The sequence below is a fragment of the Phaethon aethereus genome (genome assembly GCF_964289735.1).
Source record: "Phaethon aethereus genome assembly, chromosome: 25".
Lineage (NCBI taxonomy): Eukaryota > Metazoa > Chordata > Aves > Phaethontiformes > Phaethontidae > Phaethon > Phaethon aethereus.
In genome coordinates this window covers 619,462-642,158 of record NC_138601.1, presented here as the reverse complement: position 1 = coordinate 642,158, position 22,697 = coordinate 619,462, and the positions used below count along the sequence as shown (strand labels likewise).

General features: G+C 41.7%; 1 protein-coding gene across 1 annotated transcript in view; it reads left to right on the top strand.

Moving 5' to 3' along the window:
* The window catches only part of LOC309413389 (T cell receptor alpha chain MC.7.G5-like), a gene marked incomplete at both ends in the record, with an annotated part of 252,930 nt that extends 231,291 nt beyond the window's left edge, over nucleotides 1-21,639 (top strand). Inside the window, 4 exons of the mRNA XM_082010509.1 lie at nucleotides 15,755-16,018; nucleotides 16,475-16,522; nucleotides 17,675-17,801; nucleotides 21,528-21,639. Coding sequence (XP_081866635.1) covers nucleotides 15,755-16,018; nucleotides 16,475-16,522; nucleotides 17,675-17,801; nucleotides 21,528-21,639 — 551 coding nt within the window. The remainder of the gene's footprint in view (nucleotides 1-15,754; nucleotides 16,019-16,474; nucleotides 16,523-17,674; nucleotides 17,802-21,527) is intronic.
* Between the last annotated feature and the right edge of the window lie 1,058 nt (nucleotides 21,640-22,697).

Below are 22,697 nucleotides of genomic sequence, written 5' to 3'. Positions count from 1 at the left end.
AAGCTTCTTGTGAAATCAAGTAAGAAACGTGTTTATATGTATTTACCTCATTTATTGTGGGTATAGATTTGAACCACAGAGAGGTTTTTAGCACATGACTTGGTAATAAATTGGCTAGTTAAAATTTATAGTACTGATTTAAATTACTGTAATAGTTCTTGGATTGTCTGCCCATCTGGTGTATTGTGGAAACTGGAAAAAAACCCACCTGTATATGGAAATTTGGACCAATTGAAAGTTGGAATTCATCAGTTATTCTGACCCTAGACCATATTCATGTTGTTATTCCCCTCCCTTTTTGCCATTCCAGCACAACAAGGCTTTGGGGCAGGGATCACATCTGCAAATGTCTTTGCAGGACCTGTTGTGCCACGTCTAACTGCAAAGTCAATAGACTCATTTTTCTTCTAATAAGGATCTTAAGCAACTTCAATATTAAGGGTTCATTTGCATAGTTTCATTTAATGCAGACAGTGTAAGCCATCAGCGGAGTCTCTGAGATGGTGAATTTTCATGAAAACCCCACACAAGTGAGTGATCGCTGCTGAAAGATGATGTGCTTAGAAAAGTTTCTAGGCTGATCTAGGGCTGGAAGGGAAGTTGTGAACAGAAATCTGTGGTCACAAACTAGCGCAACTGAAGTGGAGGGAGACTGGTTCAATCTGTGGGGTTTTTCACTCTGTTTTTTCTTGCAGCAGCAGAGACCTTGATTCAACAAGACTGTGAATTTACTGCTCCTGCTTACTCCTGCTAGCTCCTGCTCTCTGCCTTCCACATAAGCAGACTGAGGTCTGCTTCCTTGAACCCTCTTTCTCAGGGATAGACATCTCATGCCATGGCCATCCACATCTGTCAAAAGTGGGGTGGGTTGCTGATGGCTCTTGTCTAGCATGGCCCTGGGTTGTCTTTTGCTCTGCTGGAGAATGGCTGAATTAATGCTCTTGCTTGCACCAGAATCCCAGTTGTCATCCCTCCTGTAGATGAGATTCCCAAGAGATTTCTTATCAAGGCTACAGTTATTTCTGGCTTCAAATACCTGGTGTTAATGGGAAGGAGCTGATTTCCTAGACATCAGTTGCAGAGTAAATGGGATGAGAGTTATGTTTTTTGCTGGGGTGTGAAGGACAGTGTGAACACAGGGAACTACAAAATAATGCTGGGGACAGGGACACGCCTGGTTGTGAAGCCCAGTGAGTACAACTGCTGCCCAGCTGGGGGTATGTCTTGTGCTCTGTTATACAAAACCTCCCTTTCCACCTCCCTGAGCACTTACCTTTATCTGATTGCAGCAGACATCCTCTGCATGCAGGCTCTCCTGAGGTGAGCGCTTCTTTCCCAATGTACTCTTCTCTTCCTCAGCAAGTGGATCTAGGCTTGATGTGGAAGAAGTGTACACAATTTGATGGTCACTGACCGGTCATCTCACAGCAGCCTTTGAAACCCACTGACACCTAAACCTGATGAATTTCCATGGGTTCCACTTTTCAGATGCATGGTCCCCTTGATTCTGTGCAAGCATTACCATGGGTGGGAGTTGTCACTCATGGGTCTTAAAAATTAGGAAAGGCAAAGGGAAATGCTTTTCTTAAAAGTGCAAGTGAGCTGGGGAATAGACTTTCCCTTGTTCCAGGTAATGACACTGAACTTGAGCCTGTTGTGTCAGGCAGCTTTGCTGTGCCCTGAATGCAGGCACTTTGTGTTTGAGATCATGTGCAGGGCTGACCGAGACATTTTTGTAATGAAATGTGTCAGGGTGTGAATGTTGCAGGCAAAGTCACTTTTGGTAAGGGAACATTGCTTTCAGTGATACCAGGTAAGCAGAAACTTGTCCTGGAAACTGGAATTGTTTCATTTTTGCCTCGCTCTTAGTTGTTTTGAGGGGAACAATTTTGGGAACCACAATTCTCTAGGTGTCCCTTGGACTTTGTTTTCCTGCATGTCCTGTTGCCTTCTTCACATGCCTGTTTCCATTCCTCCCTGCATCCTGAGCACAGATGGATGTGTGTGTCATAGAGAACTAACACCCCAGACAACATTGGAGACCTAGTCCCATCCATACAGAAGTTGTTCCAATAGTCCTTTGGCTCTCCTATGTCACCATGTCCCAACAGGCTTTGTGTTGCAGTGGGAAGCAGTGTGTGAGCGACAGTGCTTACCACAAAGGCACCTTTGAGAGTGGGACGAGGCTCCTTGTGGTAACCAGTAAGTGCTTGCCTGATGCTTTTAAAACTCTCTAAGCTCCAGGGAACATGCACCATCAGACTAGTTTTCTCTCACCTTGGCAGAGTTCTCCCACTCTAACAGCAACACAGGGGACAGAGTGGAGGCACTGTAGGGACAGGAAGAAGAGGAGGCTTGGGGGATTCCCCTTAGTTGTGGTCCCAGCCCTGGCCTCATCCCACACAGGCAGACTGTCAATCCCTGCTTCTGCCTTGGGATCCTCCTGCCTCGTGTCACCCTTCTGCTGCCCCTCCTAGCCTTGGCACGGCTGAGAAAAGTCTTGGAGAAAGGCGCCACTTCTGAAGTGGCTTGCTGGGCTTTTTGTTATGGAAGGAAATGCTGTGTGATTATGGCTACAGCTACAAGCTGGCATTTGGGTCAGGGACCAGACTGTCTGTCCAACCTGGTGAGTGTGCAGTTTTCCTGTGTGTCTTTTGTCAAAAGTCCTTGAGTGTTCACCATAGTGCCTTGTAGACGGACTTGTATCTAGGCCACCTTTAGGGGAAGGAGAACATAGGCACTATTTCATTCAAGGCAGACCGTGAAAGGGAGTCTCTGAGATGGTGAACTTGCATGAAATCCCCACTTGTGTGGCCCAGGGCAGAAGCAACAGTCCTCCCAAACACGGTTTGTATCCATAGGTCCAACAGTGTTCTCGATCCCACAGACAGATCAGAGGGGTCTTCAGAATGAAGCAGATGACAAGTGACATTCAGCACTGCCTAGTCGGGCTGTGGGTGCCCAGCTTGTCCAAGTGGTGGGGAAGGTTTTTCTTGAGAGAGGAAATGCTGTGTGAATTTGGGAGATGGTGCGTATACACCTGACTTCGGCTCTGGAACAAGACTCACTGTTCGGCCATGTAAGTCCAACACTGCTCCTATGCTTTCTGTTTTCTGCAAGGCCTTTCTTGGGATGGTTGAGAGCAGAAGTGTGGCTGGGTGTTTGGTCATTTATGTGTGACCATATCTAGTGATGGACTTTGCTTTAAGGGAATGTGCCGCTTCATACAAAATGACAAAATGAGCACACAGCCAGAAGTGGAAGGACCCTCAAAAAAGACAAGCAAGTGAAATTACCCACCACTGACCCACTCTACAGAAATGCAGCAGGTTTTTACTTTAGTGTGAGCATCCCGCTTGCCCAGGGTGTATGTAGAGGCTCTGCCGGTACAGCCCGACTGGTGGAGGTTTCACCAGCTGGGAGCTAACCTCTGGATTTCTGTAAAGTGCTCTGCTCTTGTGACAGCAGCCTCAAGTTCAGCTTTGGCTCAGGGAATAACGTCACTGTCTGGCCAAGTAAGTGGGTTAATGCCTGTGTGTTGCAATGTTGCCCGACTATTATGTCGTAAGGTGTGCTGTGACCTGGCAAGAAAAGTAATTGTCTAGTTGTAATGCATATTACTGATTTAAATATTGTAATACTTCTTGCACTGTAAAAAGTCCACCTGTAGATGGAAATCTGGACTGATAGGAAGGTGGACTTCATCAATTACTCTCACCTTAGACCGTACTTATGTTGTTATTCCCATCCCTCTTCGCCATTCCAGCACAACAAGGCTTTCGGGCAGGGATCATAAAGTGTTTCCTGCTAACTAAGGAGTAGGTTATTCCAGTCTTTGATACCTGAGGTGACTGTAATCAAATATAGTTATTTCCATACATTTGGACACAGAAAAAGGTATTTGTCAGAGAGAGGCTAGAGGAGGTCTGTGGAAATCTGTATGGGTTTAGAAGCTAAATACAGCTTCTCTGAGAGGCAGATCCATGACTGAATATATCCAAGCCCTCCAACACACACTGAGGTGGCTGAATGAAGAGACTCATTTTGTAATGACCTGTCACACAGTGCTAGTACTGGAGGATGGGGAAAACTTACATGGGGAAGTGGAACGAAACTTCTCATTGTCCCAGGTGAGCTGTCTCTTCTCTGAGCCAAGGTGGACTCAATATAGATGATACTATACTCTAGCTTCAAGAATAACAGTGTAGTGGCTTTGTGCAGCAAATTGGGATGGTTTTAGTATTCCCTGGAAAGAAGGGGTGAACTTCTTATTTCACCAATGTGCACCAGAAAAGCATCCTTCCAGGGGAAAGGAAGCAAGTGAACAGTGAAAACAAGTAAGTGAAATACAAGAACAAATATATGAAAAAAAGTCTAATGGTCTTTAGTGAATGGTGCCGGTTTGGATTTATCAAGGATGGAGGTGGAAAGGGAATTGCTTTGCGGCTCTTCCTTATGGTATTAATGAGACTGTAGTGTGGGGAGGAAGAAGAATAAGCAATGGACATGGTGGTAAGTTGTAATACATTGCAAGCGTGTGTGTGGAGAAATTGAAGGATTTCCTTGAGGAAAGTTATTTGGGTGAATCAGGGTGGATGAGAGTCTACAAAGATTTTTGCTATGGCAAACAACACAGTGTCTATGAATAACTATCAACGTACGTTTGGACCTGGAACCAGGCTCGTGGTAAAACCAAGTAAGATTTCTGAGATTTGGGACATTGAGTTGTTCAGTGGAAAAATTCAATCCTCCCAAAGCCAAGGTGCTAAGAGAGTAATGAAATGCAGCTCAGAAGCAGGCTATTGCCAAAAAGTAGTAACAGTGATCTCTTGGTTACTATAGTATCTGTTGGATATTGAAGAGCAGGGAAGATGGTCCACAGAGCAATGATAGAAATGTCACACACTGCAGAGCTTTCCTGTGAGAGAACAATTGAAAACTGGCAACTTCTGTAGGTGCATGCAACTTATTTTCCCACTGTGAGTAGTTTTGTGCTTGCACCATTGTCTAAGTAAACTCTGTGTCATGGTTTCCCTTCTAGAAGTTTTAAAAAACTTATGTTTGGAGTAGGAAATAACCTTCTTCTTTCTCCAGGTATGTGCACTTTGCAAATTGGTGAATGCCTAACTATAGCTTAAGTACACTCAGGTTTGAAAAATAGTCACAGAAAACTCTGCAGTCTATTTCTTCCCTTCATTTAGAATAAAATTATGAATAAGAAAATTGGTCCCTAACTGCTGGTCCCAATAGCTGCTTAGATTTGGAGATATACAATGCAACAACACTGAAGGAAATTAAAAATAAATTAATTCTTTCCTCCTTTGAATATTTTGAGTATTTACTCACACCCAAGAAACTTTCCTGAGCATTTGAATCAGAAACCTCAAGTAAAATTTTTCACTACTTCAGTAATTAAATCTCAAGTAAATTTTCAGCTAGTATTGTAGACTCTTCAGGAGATTTTTGATTTTCAAAAAAGAAAAAATAGCTAAGAAAAGTAAAATGCACTTAGAGGACTGCCTAAACAATTTTTCCCCCATTGGAATAGAGTGAAAGGAATTGTAAATACTTCACCTGTGGCTTAGACGTTATCTCAGCTTTTTCAAAAATTAAATCCCATTTTCTCTTTGGGATGGAGAGCAAACTGAATTGCAGTTTAGGTTTTGCAGAAAGAAGGACAGGGAGTTGTCACTGGTGCTTGGATTTTGTTTGCTCATTAACTAATGAATTAACTAAGATCCCATTCTCTGTTTAATTTACAAGCTCTTCAGGGACAGGAGTCTTTTATGGGTTGACTTTAAGGAAGGACTCTGGGCATGACAGTAACCAGTGAGTGAGGTTTTGATGCACTGTGCCCTGATCTCCATTTTTGTATGAATGTATTTTTCCAGTTATGTATGCCTCGGTTTACAGAGCATCCAGCATGCTAAGACAGTTTTATCATGCAAAACTAGCTAGTTGTGCAAATTGACGGGACACATTTGGACACTCTTGACTAAATTACCAAAGTTTGGCTTTGACTAGTTTCTTTTTGTGTTTTGGTTGTGGGGTTTTTTGGTGGTTTTTGTTGCTGTTGTGGTGGTTGTTTTTCCATTTACTAGCTCAGATGCAAACTTTGGTGAATGCATGGCCTGAATTCAGGTTTTTGATTTTTTGATTTTTGTTTTTGAAACATATTTGATGTTTCTGCACTGATGTTTCTGCACTAATGTTTCTGTACTAATTCTTTCCAGCCCTTCTCACAATAATTGTATTGTTCAGGATCTTCTGCTACTCAGGGTAACTGAGGTTCTCTGTGGCTCTGGATAATGGAAAATTGACTATATATTGCACTTAGAGAGTGCTTGGTTATGTGTGTGTGTAGCTGTACATGTATCACTGGTGAACCTGAGCTGCTGTGGAAGACTTAGCTCTAGGGAGGATGGAAGGGAGATTTCTATTGTGTGCTGAACCACTGTACATACTTCGGGGCATAATACAAGCTCACTTTTGGCAGTGGCAGTCCCCCTCAGAGTAGAACCCAGCAAATATTAATTAATACAACATAAAGTGCAGCCTGCAAAGGATGGTGGACATTGCAAGAGCGCAGAGCAGAAAGGTAACACAAACTGGTGAGACTCAACAGCCAGAAAGCTTCTAAACACTGTCTGGAAAGTTGTATATGCACACACTGACTGACAGACGCTGCTACAATGTGGGAACAGAGGAAAGAATAAACAGATGACTAACCAGGTGGCTAGACTAGTGAGTGTCAGGAATGATTAAGCAGGCAGAGGAATATGACTGAAGGAAGTGTTTATTTCACTATATGTGCTGAGGAGGTGACCAATAACGTTGGTTAGATTATTCCAATAAGAATCTTCCATTGCCATGTTCTCAAGTCTTAATCCAGCATATGTGCATACCAGGGCACCATTTTGCAAAGCATAGTGTCACAGTGTAATACTGTGAGTTATGGCAAACTTACATATGGAGCTGGAACCAAACTTATGGTTTCTCCAGGTATGTCTGAATTCTCAGATGTGATTCCTCTTGGAAGCACTTTGCAGGTTATTTTGCCTATCTTGTCACTCCACAATAGATTAGGAATAGGATTATAAATTTTCAGGTGGTATAAGAGCAAGTGATTTCCATGGCTGCATATATATTTCCCCCTCTCTATTCCTGATGAACTAGCCATAGCAGAAGATTGATATATGCAAGAGGATTTTTCTTGGAAAGTCAACAGGAAGTGAGCCCCTAAATCAAAAATCCTCATGCGGAGGAAAAGCAAAGGAAAATGGTGAAAGCCAGCATGAGCCAGCAAAATGCAGAGTGGTGAGACTAGTCTCATAAAGCTGTACCAGGTAAAAAGGACTTTTCCAGCATGTTGATGTTAAGACTTTAAAATAACAAGACTCCTAATTTTATGTCGATGCAAAATATAAGTACATATTGGGTCTTTGCTTTGGAGATCCTCAATAAAGCTCTAATGATAGGGGGTGGGTTTCTGTCATATTGTGAAGCGTTATATAAATACTGGAAGCTCAGGAAACAAGCTTATCCTTGTGAATGGTACCAAGTTTGTAATCACAGCCAACTAGTGTTGAGTAGTGTGAAATTACCTTGGCCTTCCACACTCATGTGAAGCTTGGAGCACATTGGAAGTGAAGCTCTGAAATTGTTGGAGTGACAAGTCTTAAAATCTAGGGGTTGAATAGATACCCAGACAGAGGGGGAAGAGGTCAAGAAACAAAGTTCATTACTGAATTACTTTTGTGGAAAGATGGAAAGGTGACCCTGACCAAAAAATAATTTTATCTGAACAAAAAAGCATGAAAAAATTTGTGCTTTGACGGTTACTGCCACAAATGTCTGAAAAAAAAATGCCCTAAAACCCTCACACCACTTCTTTTGCCTGAAACTCTTTGGAAAATGGAAAGAAAGTAAGGCAGATCCTGAGACACCAATGTATTTTTGTAAGTGTATAAATTTTTTGAAATACTTTGGGTTTACTCTTGAAAAGTAATGTTTCTACCTCTTAAAATGGTAGTGATTTTCAAGATAATTTAAAAATAATTTTATTCTGAAAGTTAAAAACCACAGTAATATAAGGAAGCTATTCATTCTGAAAACCTCTGAGGAAATTCCTCATATTTCAAATGACCCTCCTGACCCTGTTCAAAAACATCTGAGAAAAATAAAAATCTCAAGTCTATATGGAGCTATCAGCAAGCTGAAGGAACTATAAATCAAGGCTCTGCCTGAGTTCATTTACCCAAATGTCCCCAAATTTACCATTATAGTCATGTCTGTATGCAACTGCTCCAGTCTCACTCTGGTCACACTGTAGAACCTAAGAGCTTCCCGAATGGATACTGAAACCTCAGTGTTCAATGGCAGAATAAGCAATGGTCTCCATGCCACAAAGAAATTGCATACCAGAAAGTGTGCCTTCTACTTAAAAGCTCAATGGTAAATTTGCTCTGGAATCACTCTTGACTAATTCAGATGGCAAATCCAAGAGAATGGGATGATGGAGTTTGTACTATGCCATCGATCACTAGGTGAGCTGTGAAGTAACAGTAAATAAACTAATTTTTGTGAGAGGAATCTGACTGGCAGACTAAATAAACAAGGAATGAGCTGAAAAATAGAACCTGTGATTTAGGTGTCTTTCTGGAAGCAATGGGATAAACACGATGGAGGGGAATATTAAGGTGTTCGGGAGTTTGAAAGATGCAAAACACCACATGAATAGAATGTCAGTCACAAGAGAAGTCCTAGCTAGAGGGATCGGTCTAATCATAGAGATAAATAGGATTTCTTTTGTTGGAGTATTTAATTGTTGAAGATTCCATTCAATATCACTCTGGATATTGTAGAGGCCTGTGCTATTGTGTGACTATGGAAGCAGTTACAAACTCACATTTGGATCTGGGACGAGACTTCTGTTTTCACCAGGTACATTTTTCCTGATTTTTTGCCTACTTTTCAAGTTTGTTGTGGATACATACCAAGATCTGGGAAATGGCAGTTGTCAAAGGTATAGTAGCCTGAGGTCTCACCTTAACCAGAATTTACTCCATGGCAGCTGTTCAAGCAGGCATCTGCTTTCAGTACTCTTCCATCAATTGCATTCCTGTGATGAGCTAAGGCAAAGCCTGGTTTTGCTCTTCTGTCAAGTAAGTCATGCGGATTTGTTTTCTCCTAAGAGTAAATTCATGCCACTTCCATTGGCCTCAAGCAAAGTCATGGATGATATGTCAGATGAAAATGTACTGGAATCCAGGAATGGCTATAATCAGAAAATACCCACTTATGGTGATTACAAGCATTTTATCTGGTCTTTGCTTGTAGCAGAATCCCAAGGAACAGTATAATCTTAATATTTTTAATATTAGTGTTGGAATGTGAATTGGACTTCCTTTTAGCTGGTTTGTCTGATATACAGATTCTGTATTATTCACAAATATTGCAACTGGATTCTGTTTGTTACTGGGACTTGAATCCAGATTTGCTGAGCTGTCACAGCTACAAAGCAAACCTACTACTACTACTATGACTAAGGCAAAAATGCTACCAGGTATCTAAGTGAGGATGTGTGGATCCTGAGTAATAGAATTATAAGGCTCAGATTGCCACTGAAACTCCCTGTGAAGCTCCACAATCTCAATCGGGTTACAGTGTGTCACTGAAATCTGTAAGGAGATAACTATAACCAAGGTCAAAGGGGTTCTTGCAAAGATTTCCTGGGTTGTGAGAAATACGGGGGTGGAGGAGGATACAAGTTGATGTTAGGGAAAGGAACTTTGCTGATGATCAAGCCAGGTGAGTAGTAAATGGAGAAACATTCAGGAGAAAACTTGGACTGAAAGGCAGTGGTCCTAACTACATGGCACACTCAACAGGAATTTTAGGTGCTGTTACAGATACAAAACCACAGATTGTTTCTAGTACTGCCACAAAAGGTGTAATACACAACTGAAACCAGTGAATAAATGAACTTCTTAAATTTGATCTCCCTGTTTCTGATCCTGATAATTTTCTAGTAGATTTCATTGGTACTTTGATGGTGACTTAAATAAGTGTGTTTCATCATTGCTCCCTTAAGTTATTCCCTGCTCTGGAATGTCTGTTGACCTCGTTGTCAGTATGAGTTGGGAAAAACTGCCTACATTTTTGTAGAGGTTGACACCAGTGTGCCAATCAGGGATATGTGAAACTCACATTTGGAACTGGGACCCAACTTCTTGTTGTCCCAAGTAAGTTTGAGCCTTCTGTTCCACATTAACACCAGGACTCACAAGTCATTTATTCATTGAGTAAGACGGACTAGGGACTTTCATGGAAGCATGTTCCAACTTCTTTTCCACTTCCCTTGACAAGAACTGGTTGGGATAGAGATGCTGTCTTGGAATGCAGGGAGTGTTTGGCTATTGTGCAGCAGTGACCTTCTGCAGAAAAGAACAGCTGGAGAAGATGGTAATGCTTACACAGGTTTAATAGTTATGGCATAGTGCAGTCATACATAGAGTGCTGGAAGCAGTTCACACATGGCCAAATGCTACATAAAAAAGATTAGCAGTTTTATAGAGCTTCTGGCTATTAAGGTTTTCAGACTTGATTTTTGCATCTTTAAAATAGTAATTATACAATGTCTGGAGGTTATTCTGACTAATGACTTAGACATTGGATTTTCTAACTCTTAGCCTAAGAGAATATGTCATGATTTTTTGGTTTTAAAATCCAAACATAAAGTGCCCTTCCTAATTTGTAATGAATGATGTTACAGTGTGAGCAGTCAGGAACTAGAAAAATGTATTTATCACAACCAAACTTGTAGTGATGCATGGTAAATCTCTTTCCTCTGATATATTTTAAAGTACTTTAGAAACCTGAAAAGATGGAATGAAATTTCAAATATCTTTGTGTGTCATCCTCTGGTAGACAGCTTTCCCACATATTTTAGATGAGGAGTTATTGGAATATACAGCTGGTAGGCAGGAATTTATTGCAAAGGCTTCTTCTTGAGTGGGAACTCAAACTGAAAGATACAATAAATTTGTATTTGGAAGAGGGACTAGATTTAAAGCCAACCCAGGTGAGTAAGAGCTGGAGAAGGACAGGTTATGAAGATATGAAGACTGGAGCAGTGTCCACTGCTTAGTGTTTCTGAATAGCTCTAACTTTATGGGGAATGAACATAAACTCTAGATGAAGAGTGGAGGGAATAGTGGTGGCTGAAAGAAAATGAAGCCAGGATTATTTCTCAACAAGATGCTTGTGAAGATGGAGCAGAGAGACTGGGAATAGTGGGAAATGAGATGGCATCATCAATTTCTTAGGTTAATGATCTTGGCATATCATTAACATTAACTTCTGAGTCCTGTCAGACAGTAATAGTGTTTGTGCAGTAATTATAAAAAGGAATATATTAGCCTGGGCAGAGCTAACTTATTTCACATACACCAGAGTCTGTATTTTTGCCTTAGATTGAGGGCAAAAAAGAAAAATTCAAAGATACCTCTGGGTTCATGTTTAAGTCACAGTTTCACACTGCATTGTGAAGAAATTTCCCAGGTATGGTATTTGCTATATCATATTTATATCATATTTGCAATGATACAAACTGGTATGTGTGGGATACTGGAGATAGAAGAGTAATTTTTGGAAATGGCACAAGGTTATCTATGATCCCAAATAAGTTATCTAATTAAATATACCCATTAAATAGACTGATCAATAAAGGATATCTTTTTGGTGTGAAGTAGACATCTACAACTGAGGCAATTCAACAAATGTAAGATAAAAAGTTCTTCTGCTTTTTGATATCAACATAAAAATTACCTTGTTCCCCCTGCTTTTAGAAAGCGATTTTAGGTTGATTCTTTTGAATGTTTTTTTTCTTGCTCATTAAACATATGGGATTTTTTTGGCTGGCACTACATGACCAGTTAATCTCTAATTCAGAAAGTTGCTTTTCTGGGAGTAGAAATTATTTGAATGAGGGTTGAAACTATTTGAACTAAGGGTTGGACTAAACAATCCTTAAAGGTCTCTTCCAACCCAAACCATTCTATGACTCTATGAATTATTTTTCTAGAAATTAAATCTCTGGCATATAATGTTAAAAACTGATTCTTGCAATTAAAATCCACACTGATTTTGGTAGAAAAAGTATGTAAAAGTATTTTGTGAAAATGACAGATGTTCATGAGCTGCCACTTCAAGTCTTTTTCTTTCCAGACAATTGTTACACAGGTGGATTAAGCCATTTTATTCACCTGTGAGCTTTGAAGAGTGGATTAGGTAAGCAGAATTGCTCCTTCTGACCCCCCAAAATCTTTTCTTAACATTGTTGAAAGGAGCAGCAGAGGAGATCATTATAAATCTCCCCTGCAGTTTAGATGATGCATGAATAAGTCTATACATGAACACAAATAGGGTATTGCTTCCCAACATGAAATGTAAGAAAACTTCATCTCAACCTTTTCCTTAATGTGAACACAAGCCCAGGATTTATCCTGTTTTGGTACTAGAGAACTGTTTAGTCCATTGAACTCATGATTTCTCCTCACACACTGTGTCTCTCCCTCTAGTAATTTACCTCTAGTTTTGGTTCAGCTAGAAATCTTCCTCTTTAAAGGTTTGCGAGAAAGACCTTGGATGGTTTTGGTAGTTTAACTTCTCCATGTGTAATTACAGAGGCAATGACAAACACATTTTTGGGGTGGAGACCAGAATTATGCCTGAACCCTGTAAGTGAAGCAGCATGTTCACATTTGCAAATACTGAATCTCTGCACAGGAGTTCTTGTACTTTGGATGACTTGGCTGATGCTGGACTAGGACCTGGTTTCTTTTATCTGAGTGCCTCCAAACACAAGCAGGGGAAGTTTAGAGTAGGGCTCAGGTATGAAATAAGGACAACTAGTCTTGTTGTAGACTTTCTAGCATCCATGCAGGGCTGGCAGATTTCACAAAGGACCTCTGGTAGAACTTTTGGACTCTCCATTGGAGGACAGCCAGCAAAAATTACTAAAGTGCTTGTTAAGTCTCGGGAGTTGCTCCTCTGGGGTCAAGATTAGCCTGACTGTGTGAGGGTGTATATATTTCCTCTGAGTTGGGGGATAGCTCCAGGTTAACTCTAGCTGTGGAATATAATGTCTCAGGCTGAGGAATGGTAAGAGGATCAAAGACCTCTATCACACCAATTCCAGTATGACCGGAGATTCAGAGAGTTTTTTTTGGAGGGAATGGAGAATGAGATAAATCTCTGTATAATACAAGCTGTGTGTTAAACCAGTTCAGGATTTCTACTGCAGCTTGTTTGGAAAAAAAAGGCATAGATCTCAGCCTGATGTTGGAACAGACTTCTACTGCTCTCTCCCTGAAATCAACCTCTAGAGTTGGCTTTCTCTGTAGACTGGCCAGGAACAGCATTCAAACAGCTCCAGTTCTTCCAGCTGGAAGGTATCCTTCAGTAAAGATGAAATTAGGCAGGGTGGACAGCTCAGAGTATCATTATTTACTTCTCAATCTTTCCTTCAAATACAAGTCATAAATATCAATACAGCATCTCCAACACATCCACCAATTCCTTAGAACAGAATAACAGGAAACATAGGTGACAGTGCTGTGGTTATAATAGCTGATTTTTACCAATACTGCTATCTGCAGACTTTCGTAACAGTGTGCAAATATGCCAAGTCTTTATCGGAAAAAGACTTTAGTACCAGAACAAAGCCAGTAACCACTCTAAGCAAGAATGAGAAATTACTATTTTGCAAAACAGGTGCTTGCTGAAGCTGCCTGCAAAAAACAGACCTTATTTTTTTATCTGCTCAAGATAAAAGCATTGCACAGAGTGAAATGGAGAAAAACACCCTAATTTGGAGAGAGGTAGATATGTAGCTCTTCAGAAAGCCTGTGAGAAAGAAGCAGAATGGCTCGATCAATTCCTTCTCTTTTCTTTCATATCCATGTACTCCACGACAATAATGTACCCTGGTTCATCTGTATTTTACACAGGGACCTACCATCAAACTCTTTATCTGCTCCTGTCTTCATCTCCCTAACAATCACTGAATTCTATTTAAAAAACAATAACTGGCAGTATGAGAGGTGGGGAGTGGGGCTGGGGGAGTCAGAACATATATTAGACTGTATTCTGTGCAGCTGGGAAACAGTCCTGTCAGGTTTTTCAAAGCCAGGACAAAGCTGTGATAGATTAACTGCAATTTGGGAGAAGGGCCAGAGAACAAATCACTAGGCTTTGTGAATTAGTTTTTTTCTGAGATCACACTAATAAAGCAGTATGGCTATTTCTCTTAGGTGGTGAACAACTGGGAGTTGAACAGGTGAAATCTCAGGGATAGAACTAGGGCCTGCACTTGAATAAGATTTTGAGACATCTTCTAAAAGCAAAGATTTAGTCCAAACTTACAACATGGGAAGAAATTAAAACTTCTTAATCTGGGAGCTATGCTATCTTTAGTATTTCTAAAATATTTATCAATGTGGTGTGTGAACAGGGATGAAGCAAATATTAATCTAAACTCTCAACTCTACACAATAACACCTTGTCATTTTATAAATGTGAACTGAAGCTCTGGTTCAAACCTGTGATTGTGAAGTCCAATGGAAAATGAAGCCAGAAGGTTGCTGAGAGCCCCAAATCTTCATCTTGGCTACAGTATGTCTTTAATGATATTTCTTCTGTTCATCATTAGAGTACTGCACTGCCCATAACACTTTACACATGAACGAAGATTTAGGAAAGCACCTTCTCCAAGAATCAGGCTTCAAGAGCTGGACAAGATGAAATGTACGCTTAGAGTACAAGTTTACAAAGCTAAATGTGCAAAAAGATTTTAACCATAGTAGTGTTTTGATATGTGTGGAAAATCCTAGTCTAACTGACTTGCTAGCAGAATTTGAAGCAAGAACACAGAAACAAACCTCAGGTGTCTTATATCTGCAGGCTTTAGTTCCCCAAAACCCTTTTCTGCAGGGTAAAATTTAGCAAAAAAATCTTACACTGCACTGTCAGGTGGTGGAACATAATGAAACATTAATCTGTTTCATCTTTCTTTCTCTAAACGCAATCATGTGTTCCTACTTTGCAGTGGCTTTCCTAGCTTTCTCCTATAGGAACACAATTGGCTAGACTGGTGATAAATGTGGAAACCCTTAAGACTTGGTAGTTTATCCATTGTCCCTCCGGACAGGTAGAAAGAAGTGGGATTTTGAATGTCAGTGGTGGATTCGACTATACTTTTGCAGAAAAGGCAGAATGCCCCTGGGCTGCTCAGTTATCTCCAGACACATTACATCTCGTAGCAGTGGAGCAAGAAGAGAGTGCTCTCTCCACCTGTTGTGCACATTCCTGAATGCATTCAGGCCAAGATTCAAACGGAAGACCAGGCTGCAGACTAGAGTTGAATGAGTTGTTACAGAGAGGAATGACTAGGTTAGATATGGACACCTAGGATGTGGGTGTGCATGAGTATCATTTGAGATGCTCTGGGGATCCTGTCTGACCACTCTCTGTGTCTTCTATGCAGCAGAAGTCTACATCAGTTTCGTTTAGCTCCTGCATCATTGGCTGTGAATGCCTTGGTTCTCTAAGGATGTCCTAGACAAAGATCCTATGATCAGGCAACTTCCCACTGAAATAATGGAAAAACCTCCATACCTAAGTGTCTCTATCTTAAGTTTGAAGGAACTATGACTGTGTACGCTCATCTAATGTTTCTTCTCTCCATTTCCAGATATTACTCCATCTCCTTCAGTCTACAGGCTGATCTCTAAAGACAATGAGGATTTGGAAATGTGTCTTATCACAGATTACTCCCCTGAAAAGCTTACCCTTAACTTGGCTGATAAACAGACAAATACTGTTGTGGAGGTGGCAACATCCGAGAACAAACAGGAAGCGAGTTACCTGTCATCATACTGGGCCAAGAAGGATGAAATGCAGTGTGGTGCAAATCACGAGGGCTTTGGAGAACTGGAGGGCGAGGATCCTGAAAGCGGTAATGGCATTGTTGGATGTGTGTACAGGGCTAGAGGTACCCTGGTCTCTGCACAATTAGTGTGAGCAGAACCTGTTCACATCTCTCAGCCCTGCAAGCAATGCTGAATTATGTCCCCACACTTCAGAGGAATGTTGTCCTGTTGCCTCTGTTTTCTTTTGCCTTCCTCCTTGGTGGAAACAAGATTAAGGGTCAGTAGACTGGCACAGTCACATCATAGAGATCTTAAAATCAGACTGTTGGGGATATAAAGCTTGAAATTCCTTTGTCTGGTGGGACACTGACGTTTAATTAGATATTATTTTATGCTTGCCCTGAAAACAGCAGAAAAGAGTATTTATGGGAAGGTTTACTGGCCAGAAATTCTAATCCAGCCCTTCTAAATAGAGACATCTTTATGAACTTCTGAAGAAGTACATTTCTGTTATTACTTAAATTTATTGTTACTATCTGCAGGTACCAGCACTCTCTGTGTTACAGGGGTATCTCTACACTTCAGGACAGGTATGTACACAGCGTTTTAGGAGTAAAGCTTGGCTTCCCGAATTTTTGCTAACGTTGCCTGTTTGCAGAATTCCTGTTGGAGCAAAAGCTCAGACTGGAAATTTCCAAAAGGGACCCACAGGCTGGAAGTCATTGGGTTAATGTAGTCTTCCAGATGGTAATTTTATGTGACCAGTGTAGCCAGTGCCTACATGCTCTTGCTAGGACTAGTCAAACCACCACTCCCCATCACATAATGATTCAAGGTACTGATGTGAGTCAGCTTTACTGGATGTCTGCATTTCAGACTTCAGAAGAGTTGGTTTTATTTTTGGGTGCACAAACACCTAATGAACCAAAAGATAAGCAGGTGATTTCTGCAGTGTGTGCTCAGAAGCAGGGTTGCGCTAAAGATACGGTGCATCTCAGCAAGCTTTGCTTCAGCTCACGGCTGTGGGAGTATGCTAGTCACTGCTGGAGCTCAAGCAATTGCTGTTCCTGCTAGTTCAAAGGAGCTGAGCCTGCCTCTGAACTTGCCCTCTTTGCAGAACGGCTGTACTTTTGGAAACATGCAGCCTTGCTGAAAAGAAACCAGTTAGCTAAATGTTTCCAAAACATCACATCAGAAAAATACTCATCAGTAAACTTGGCTGATTTGATCAGTCATTTCAGAGAGAGGTTTTCAAAGATAAACATAAAATTACTTTTTGATAACAACTCCCTGCTTCCCCATTGTAGATCAATGTATTTTCAAATGAAAATGGCTTTATAACTTAAGATTAATAGAAAATCCAAATAGACTTTGTGTTCTTTAAATAAAAATTGACTTGTTTTCCCCCTGCCGATCTTAAAAAAATTTAGGGAGAGGGAGGAGGTTCACTTCCAGCATTCTATGTTCATAATACATTGTATTTAAACATAGCTAGATGGTAGGCAGACTTTCATATTGGATAATTAAGTGGTTATTGAATGAAAACATGGCCCTTGAAAGACCAGCTGGAAGAAATGAAAGTTTCTCAGTGAGACCGTCCTGCCCACTGTCTTCTTAGCTATCCTACTAGCTGACTCAATCACATGAAGTGGAACAGCTTCATTAAGAAGTGCTTTTAAGCCTGTCTAGGCATGAGGATGTTTCAGTGCCCCTGTGACTTTCATTCTCTGTTACTTTTACAGATGAAAACCTGAACATGCTGTCTTTATCACAGCTGGGCCTGAAAATTATTTTAATGAAAGGAGTAATTTTTAATGTGCTGATGACGATGCTTATGTGGAAAAAAAAAGTGAGTATGCATGCAGGGTGGTAAGGCCTCTGACAGAAAACATCTGTATCAGTTCATTACCTATGAATGTTCCTTCTCCCTGTAATAACCGTTTATGAGGTCTATCCATATCCCTTTTGTTTACCAAGAGTAAAATCCCTCCACTCCTTTGGCTATATCATTGTTTTCATGCACCCCTCAAGTCTATTTACTTTTCCTTATCCATATGCAAATTTTACTTTTTTCTTCTTTCTAGACATCTCTCGCTTCTATTTCTACATCCATCCCTCCCCTTGCCTGCATTCATTCATCAGTTTCATCCCTTGACCAGTCTCCAGCTGGGAAAGTTCGATGCATACTGACTTCAAGACCTCAGACCTAATACATTAGTTTGGGCCCAGTGTTGCTTTCTCCTCTTTCTATTGCCTTCAAGTCTACAATTGTGTAGCTGCGCCTGTATCACAAATAATGAATTAACATACCTTTATTTTTGTTATAGGAATGAAAGGAAGCAGATGGTGCTGCCCTGAAGTACCAAAAAAAAATCTGCTGAGGAATCTTTACCAGAGCATTGTGCGCAAGAGAGAATACTGGCATTCCCATTACAAGGGATATCACTTGCTGTTTCTGTATATCACACCAGCCATTATAGTCTAAATTGCTTTATTTGCATTGTTATAAAACTACTAAAAAATAACCTTAAAGTTCTCAGCATTCTGCTCCCCCACATGCCTGATTCATTTAGCATGACAATGCCTCTTTTTGCATGCAGCATAATTTGCTATAAGTCGCAGACACCACTGTTACTTGCGTTAAAATAACACACAATTTCTGCTTGGGGCAGTGTTGTTGAACTGCAAGCTAAATATCACTTGAATGTGAATTTTTCATATTTTGATAGCTTTCAGGTACGCACATCTTAAAGTGCACCCCCACAGGCACCACTTCAGTTGCAAATGAAACGCCGAAAGGCAAAAGGAGTCTTATTCAAGGTGCTATGCACCATGCTCTGCTATCTTTTGCTAGATCAGAGCAAGGTATCTTTTTTTTTCCCCTAAAAGATATACTGCTAGGTCTCCCAGAAGTCCTGAATTCAGGGAAATTCTCACTTCTTTATCACAGAAAAAAAGAATGTGTTTTACTATTTTTAAAGTCTATCTGTTCTTAACGTTTTCTGAATTTAAAGCAGCTTAAGATTTGGCTTTGCTTTTAGTAAAAATACAAACTACTTTTGTTCTAACAACCTTACATTTCCCAATTTACTTTTGTAACCATTGCATAAAACTACTACTGAAATGTATGTGCACTCCTTGGAAAGAGTGCATGCGTGTGAAATTTGCATGTTGCTAATTCTTGAATTGTACCAGCAACCACCCTGATGTCTTGACATTTCTTTAGGCCTTTGGCTGCTATTAAACAGTTCTTACAAAAAATAAGAAACTTGTTTGTCTTTTGTATCTGTAGTTTGAGGAACTTGGTTTACCCTTCAGATGAGCTTTAGGAATGAGCCTGGATTTTGGGGCGAAGGAGGGAAGGGGCGCCTGGATTCTCCTCTTCAGCCTGACTTGGCCACCAGGCACTATTTGCAATAACTGGCTGGATCCAGCACGGGCGGGAGTAGCTACAAGGTCCCTTTCCAGGACGTCCATGCTGTGTGTGGGAGAGAACAGCGTGGCTGGCTCGAGGGGAGGGGAATGGAGGAGCACATCTCCTCCAAGAGTAGATTCTGCTATGTGAAGACAACAGTGAAATATGGCTTGCCCACAGTGAGAGGACTAGGAAGTAGTCCAGGTTCTTGAAAGTAGATGTCTACTGCTATGGGGAGCGTAGCAGCCTGAAGTGGCCTGCCTCTAAATGTCCCCCTCTCCCAAGCATCACGGGGAGAACAAGGCACCACTTTTGCATTAATGACACCAACTGACAGGCCTGCGTCTCCAGGTTCAGTCTGTCACTGGCAAGACTAGACAGTCCTTTTGTGACATTGGTTTCTCCATCTTCTTCTGAAGCACCAGAGATTCCTCTGGAGGGAGAAATAAGGCGGGTGCTCTGAAGGAAACACATGCCAAACTGGTGGGCGTGATTCCCTCTCATGGGATATTTCTCATTCTGCTGGGTTCAGAGCCCTTGCAAGGAACTCTGATTCTGGAAAGGCTCATGCTTCAAATGCTTTCAGCCAAAAAGCCTGGTGCTTCATGTGTGAGAGGGACCACATGAGAAGACCATGCCAGCATCCCTCCACCTGACCATTTAGCAGATGGCCTTGCACAGGGTGACCCCTCCTGCCAAGGAACAACTTCAAACTTCCTGGGTCTATTATTTTATAGTACAGATGTTTAGGGACTCATTCCCTTGCCTCTCCCTTGTCACGACAGTCACTCTAATGTCTCTCCAGCTGTAGAAAGTCCACAGCTCTTTAAGCGCTAGATTCCAGGCAGCTCACTCACAATGAGGTCTGCCACTTCACAGGGAAAACAGCTTGATGAAGCTGCCTAAACCATATTTGATTTACAAAGCAAGACCAGTCATTGCATTTCACAGATTTCCAACTGATTGACATCATTCCAGAAACTTCCAGGGATTTGGAAGGAGAGTTTCCACGCTTATTTGCCTTTAGCATCACTTAAAAAAATTAATATACATCTTGTGTTGTACTTCAAGCCCACTCCCAGCTGTATGGTCAAGGGGGACAGTGTGCTGCATCTGTTTCCACATCTCAGTCTTTTCTCTTCCAGGTTAAATGACCCCAGTGAATAAGATTTGCTGAGTGAGGGGATGAATGTATAGATAAAGTAAAATGTTTTGATTAAAGTGACTCTTAGCATATGATATCCAAAACACTGAATTTGTAGGTCTAGTTCAAAGATACTTTCAGACATTAGGCTTTCAATCTCCCACCACCACAGTGTTCCCCCTCACATCACCACTTTGTGCTTTCTTGTTTATTTTGAGACAGAAAAACCGCAGTGCAAAGCAAAGGCAGGAAATAACACAGTAGGACAGGATGTGGAAAGGGTCTCATGGCCCAGGTGGGGCAGGAAGAGGATGTTCCATGACGCCACAATCGAGATCTGGGTCACCTTTTGATTCTCCTCTATGCCCTACCACAGAAACCGCTTCCTCTGGAAAGTGGAGCACAAAACAAGGGGTGGGGAGAGCAGAGCTGGTGTGGCACATGGCTGGGAGGAGGAAAAGCGTGTGGAAAAGAACAGCAGACGTTAGACCACAAGCCAAACTCAAATGAGGTTAAGGCACCCTCCCTTCCTGCCCCCTCACCACAGCCTGCTCATGAGTCTGGGGGAAGTGTTTTGGGTAGAGCAGGAAAGATTGAGCTATGTATAGCATAGGCAGGGCAAAGGATAGGAAAAAATACATTATAAAGTGTGGTGGGTGGCAGGGAGAGCTCTTGGAAGTATGTAAGATTTCTGAATTTGCTGATAGGCCTCTGCACTCTGTTATACAGGCAGTGAATCAGAGCATGAGCAGAAAAATCATTTCACTTCTCATCCAAACGAGAAGGGAAGAAGATGTGGCAGGCCAGAGTTCTCTCACATTGGCAGGGAAGGAGATGTTGCCATGGTCCATCTCTAGCACCCTCTCCCCTATGCCAGTTCCTGCCCCCTAATACCTACCTATGAGTAGGAGATTAATTTGAATTTGCATCTTTTCTAGGGTTTTTTTTTGAGAAAACACCCTGCCTGACATTAGTCATCTGTCATTAAACATGGCCCTGTACATGAAATAACCTTTCTTCTTGTTCTCTTCTACAGTGTGAACAGGGACCCAAGCATGTCTGTATCAGGAGTAGAGCCTGAAGATATCTACAGACTTGTTGAAGCTTATTCAGATGTGGGAGTAGCTCTCATAGGACCTGAATTCTAGCGCTGAGTTTATGGCAATTAGAGGCATTGCAATCAGGAAAAAAAAGAAACCCTCGAAACGCCACGGTTTTTCCTTTTCCATGGGCTCCCGTGCAGTTCTTAGAAGCAGCCACAGGAGGGTCCCAGCCTGGAGCTCTCTCTAAAGCCAAAGTGTGGGGAGGCCGCGTCACCCAGACCCGCAGGGAGGCACTCGCAGCTTGCACACAGCAGCTTGCAGTGGCAAAGGCGAGACCCCGGAGCTGTTCCTCCTCCTGTGAACATGCTGGCTCTGTCTACCGTGGGCCTGGCTCAGAGAGGGTCCTTCTGATGGGAAAGAAGAGCTCAGTGGTTCATTTACAATTCCTGCATGCTGTCGAGTCCCCTGCCTGCTCGCCATCAGTACAAAGCTGGTACCACTGTAAACAAATCCAGCTTTATGCCTGGGACTGGAGCAGGGTGGTGGTGTCAGAGCTGGCATGAATTCACTGTTCCTACCACAGACCCAGACAGCATCCTTTGAGACAGTAAAGACCCTGCTCCCTCGTACCTCACTCTTCAGAGTCTACATTAGCCAAGAGACTTAGGAGCCCCAGGTTTCACATTTTTATGGGTTTAATGGCTGCAGAACAGCTGGAAATGCTAAAAGGAAAAAGGTGGTGAACATGAGCCATAATGCAATGCTGAGAGGTTGAAGCTATCAGACCCCATGTTTTATCATGATAGCACCAGCTGACAAGCATTTCTTTATCTCATAGCCTGAATGCACATTTTACCTATCCAGTGTTTCAGCTGCAGAACAAAGTCGCAAAGCATGAAGCAGGATCAGTACAAGGACTTGTACTGATCAGTACAAGGCACAAGCCTTGTGCCTGAAGGTAAACCAGGTAAATTCTGCAGTCAAAGATATGGAGGGGCTAGCTGGGGTTATCTCATCCTGTGCTCATAATATGATCACCACAGAGCTCTGATTTTCCGTCACAACAAAGAAGCATTTGACTTCAGTGCAGAAGGTAGTTTGGGCTCGAGGAGGCAACGGCCAAGGGCCAAAGCCATTGAGTTTAAGCATTTCATAATGGGGTG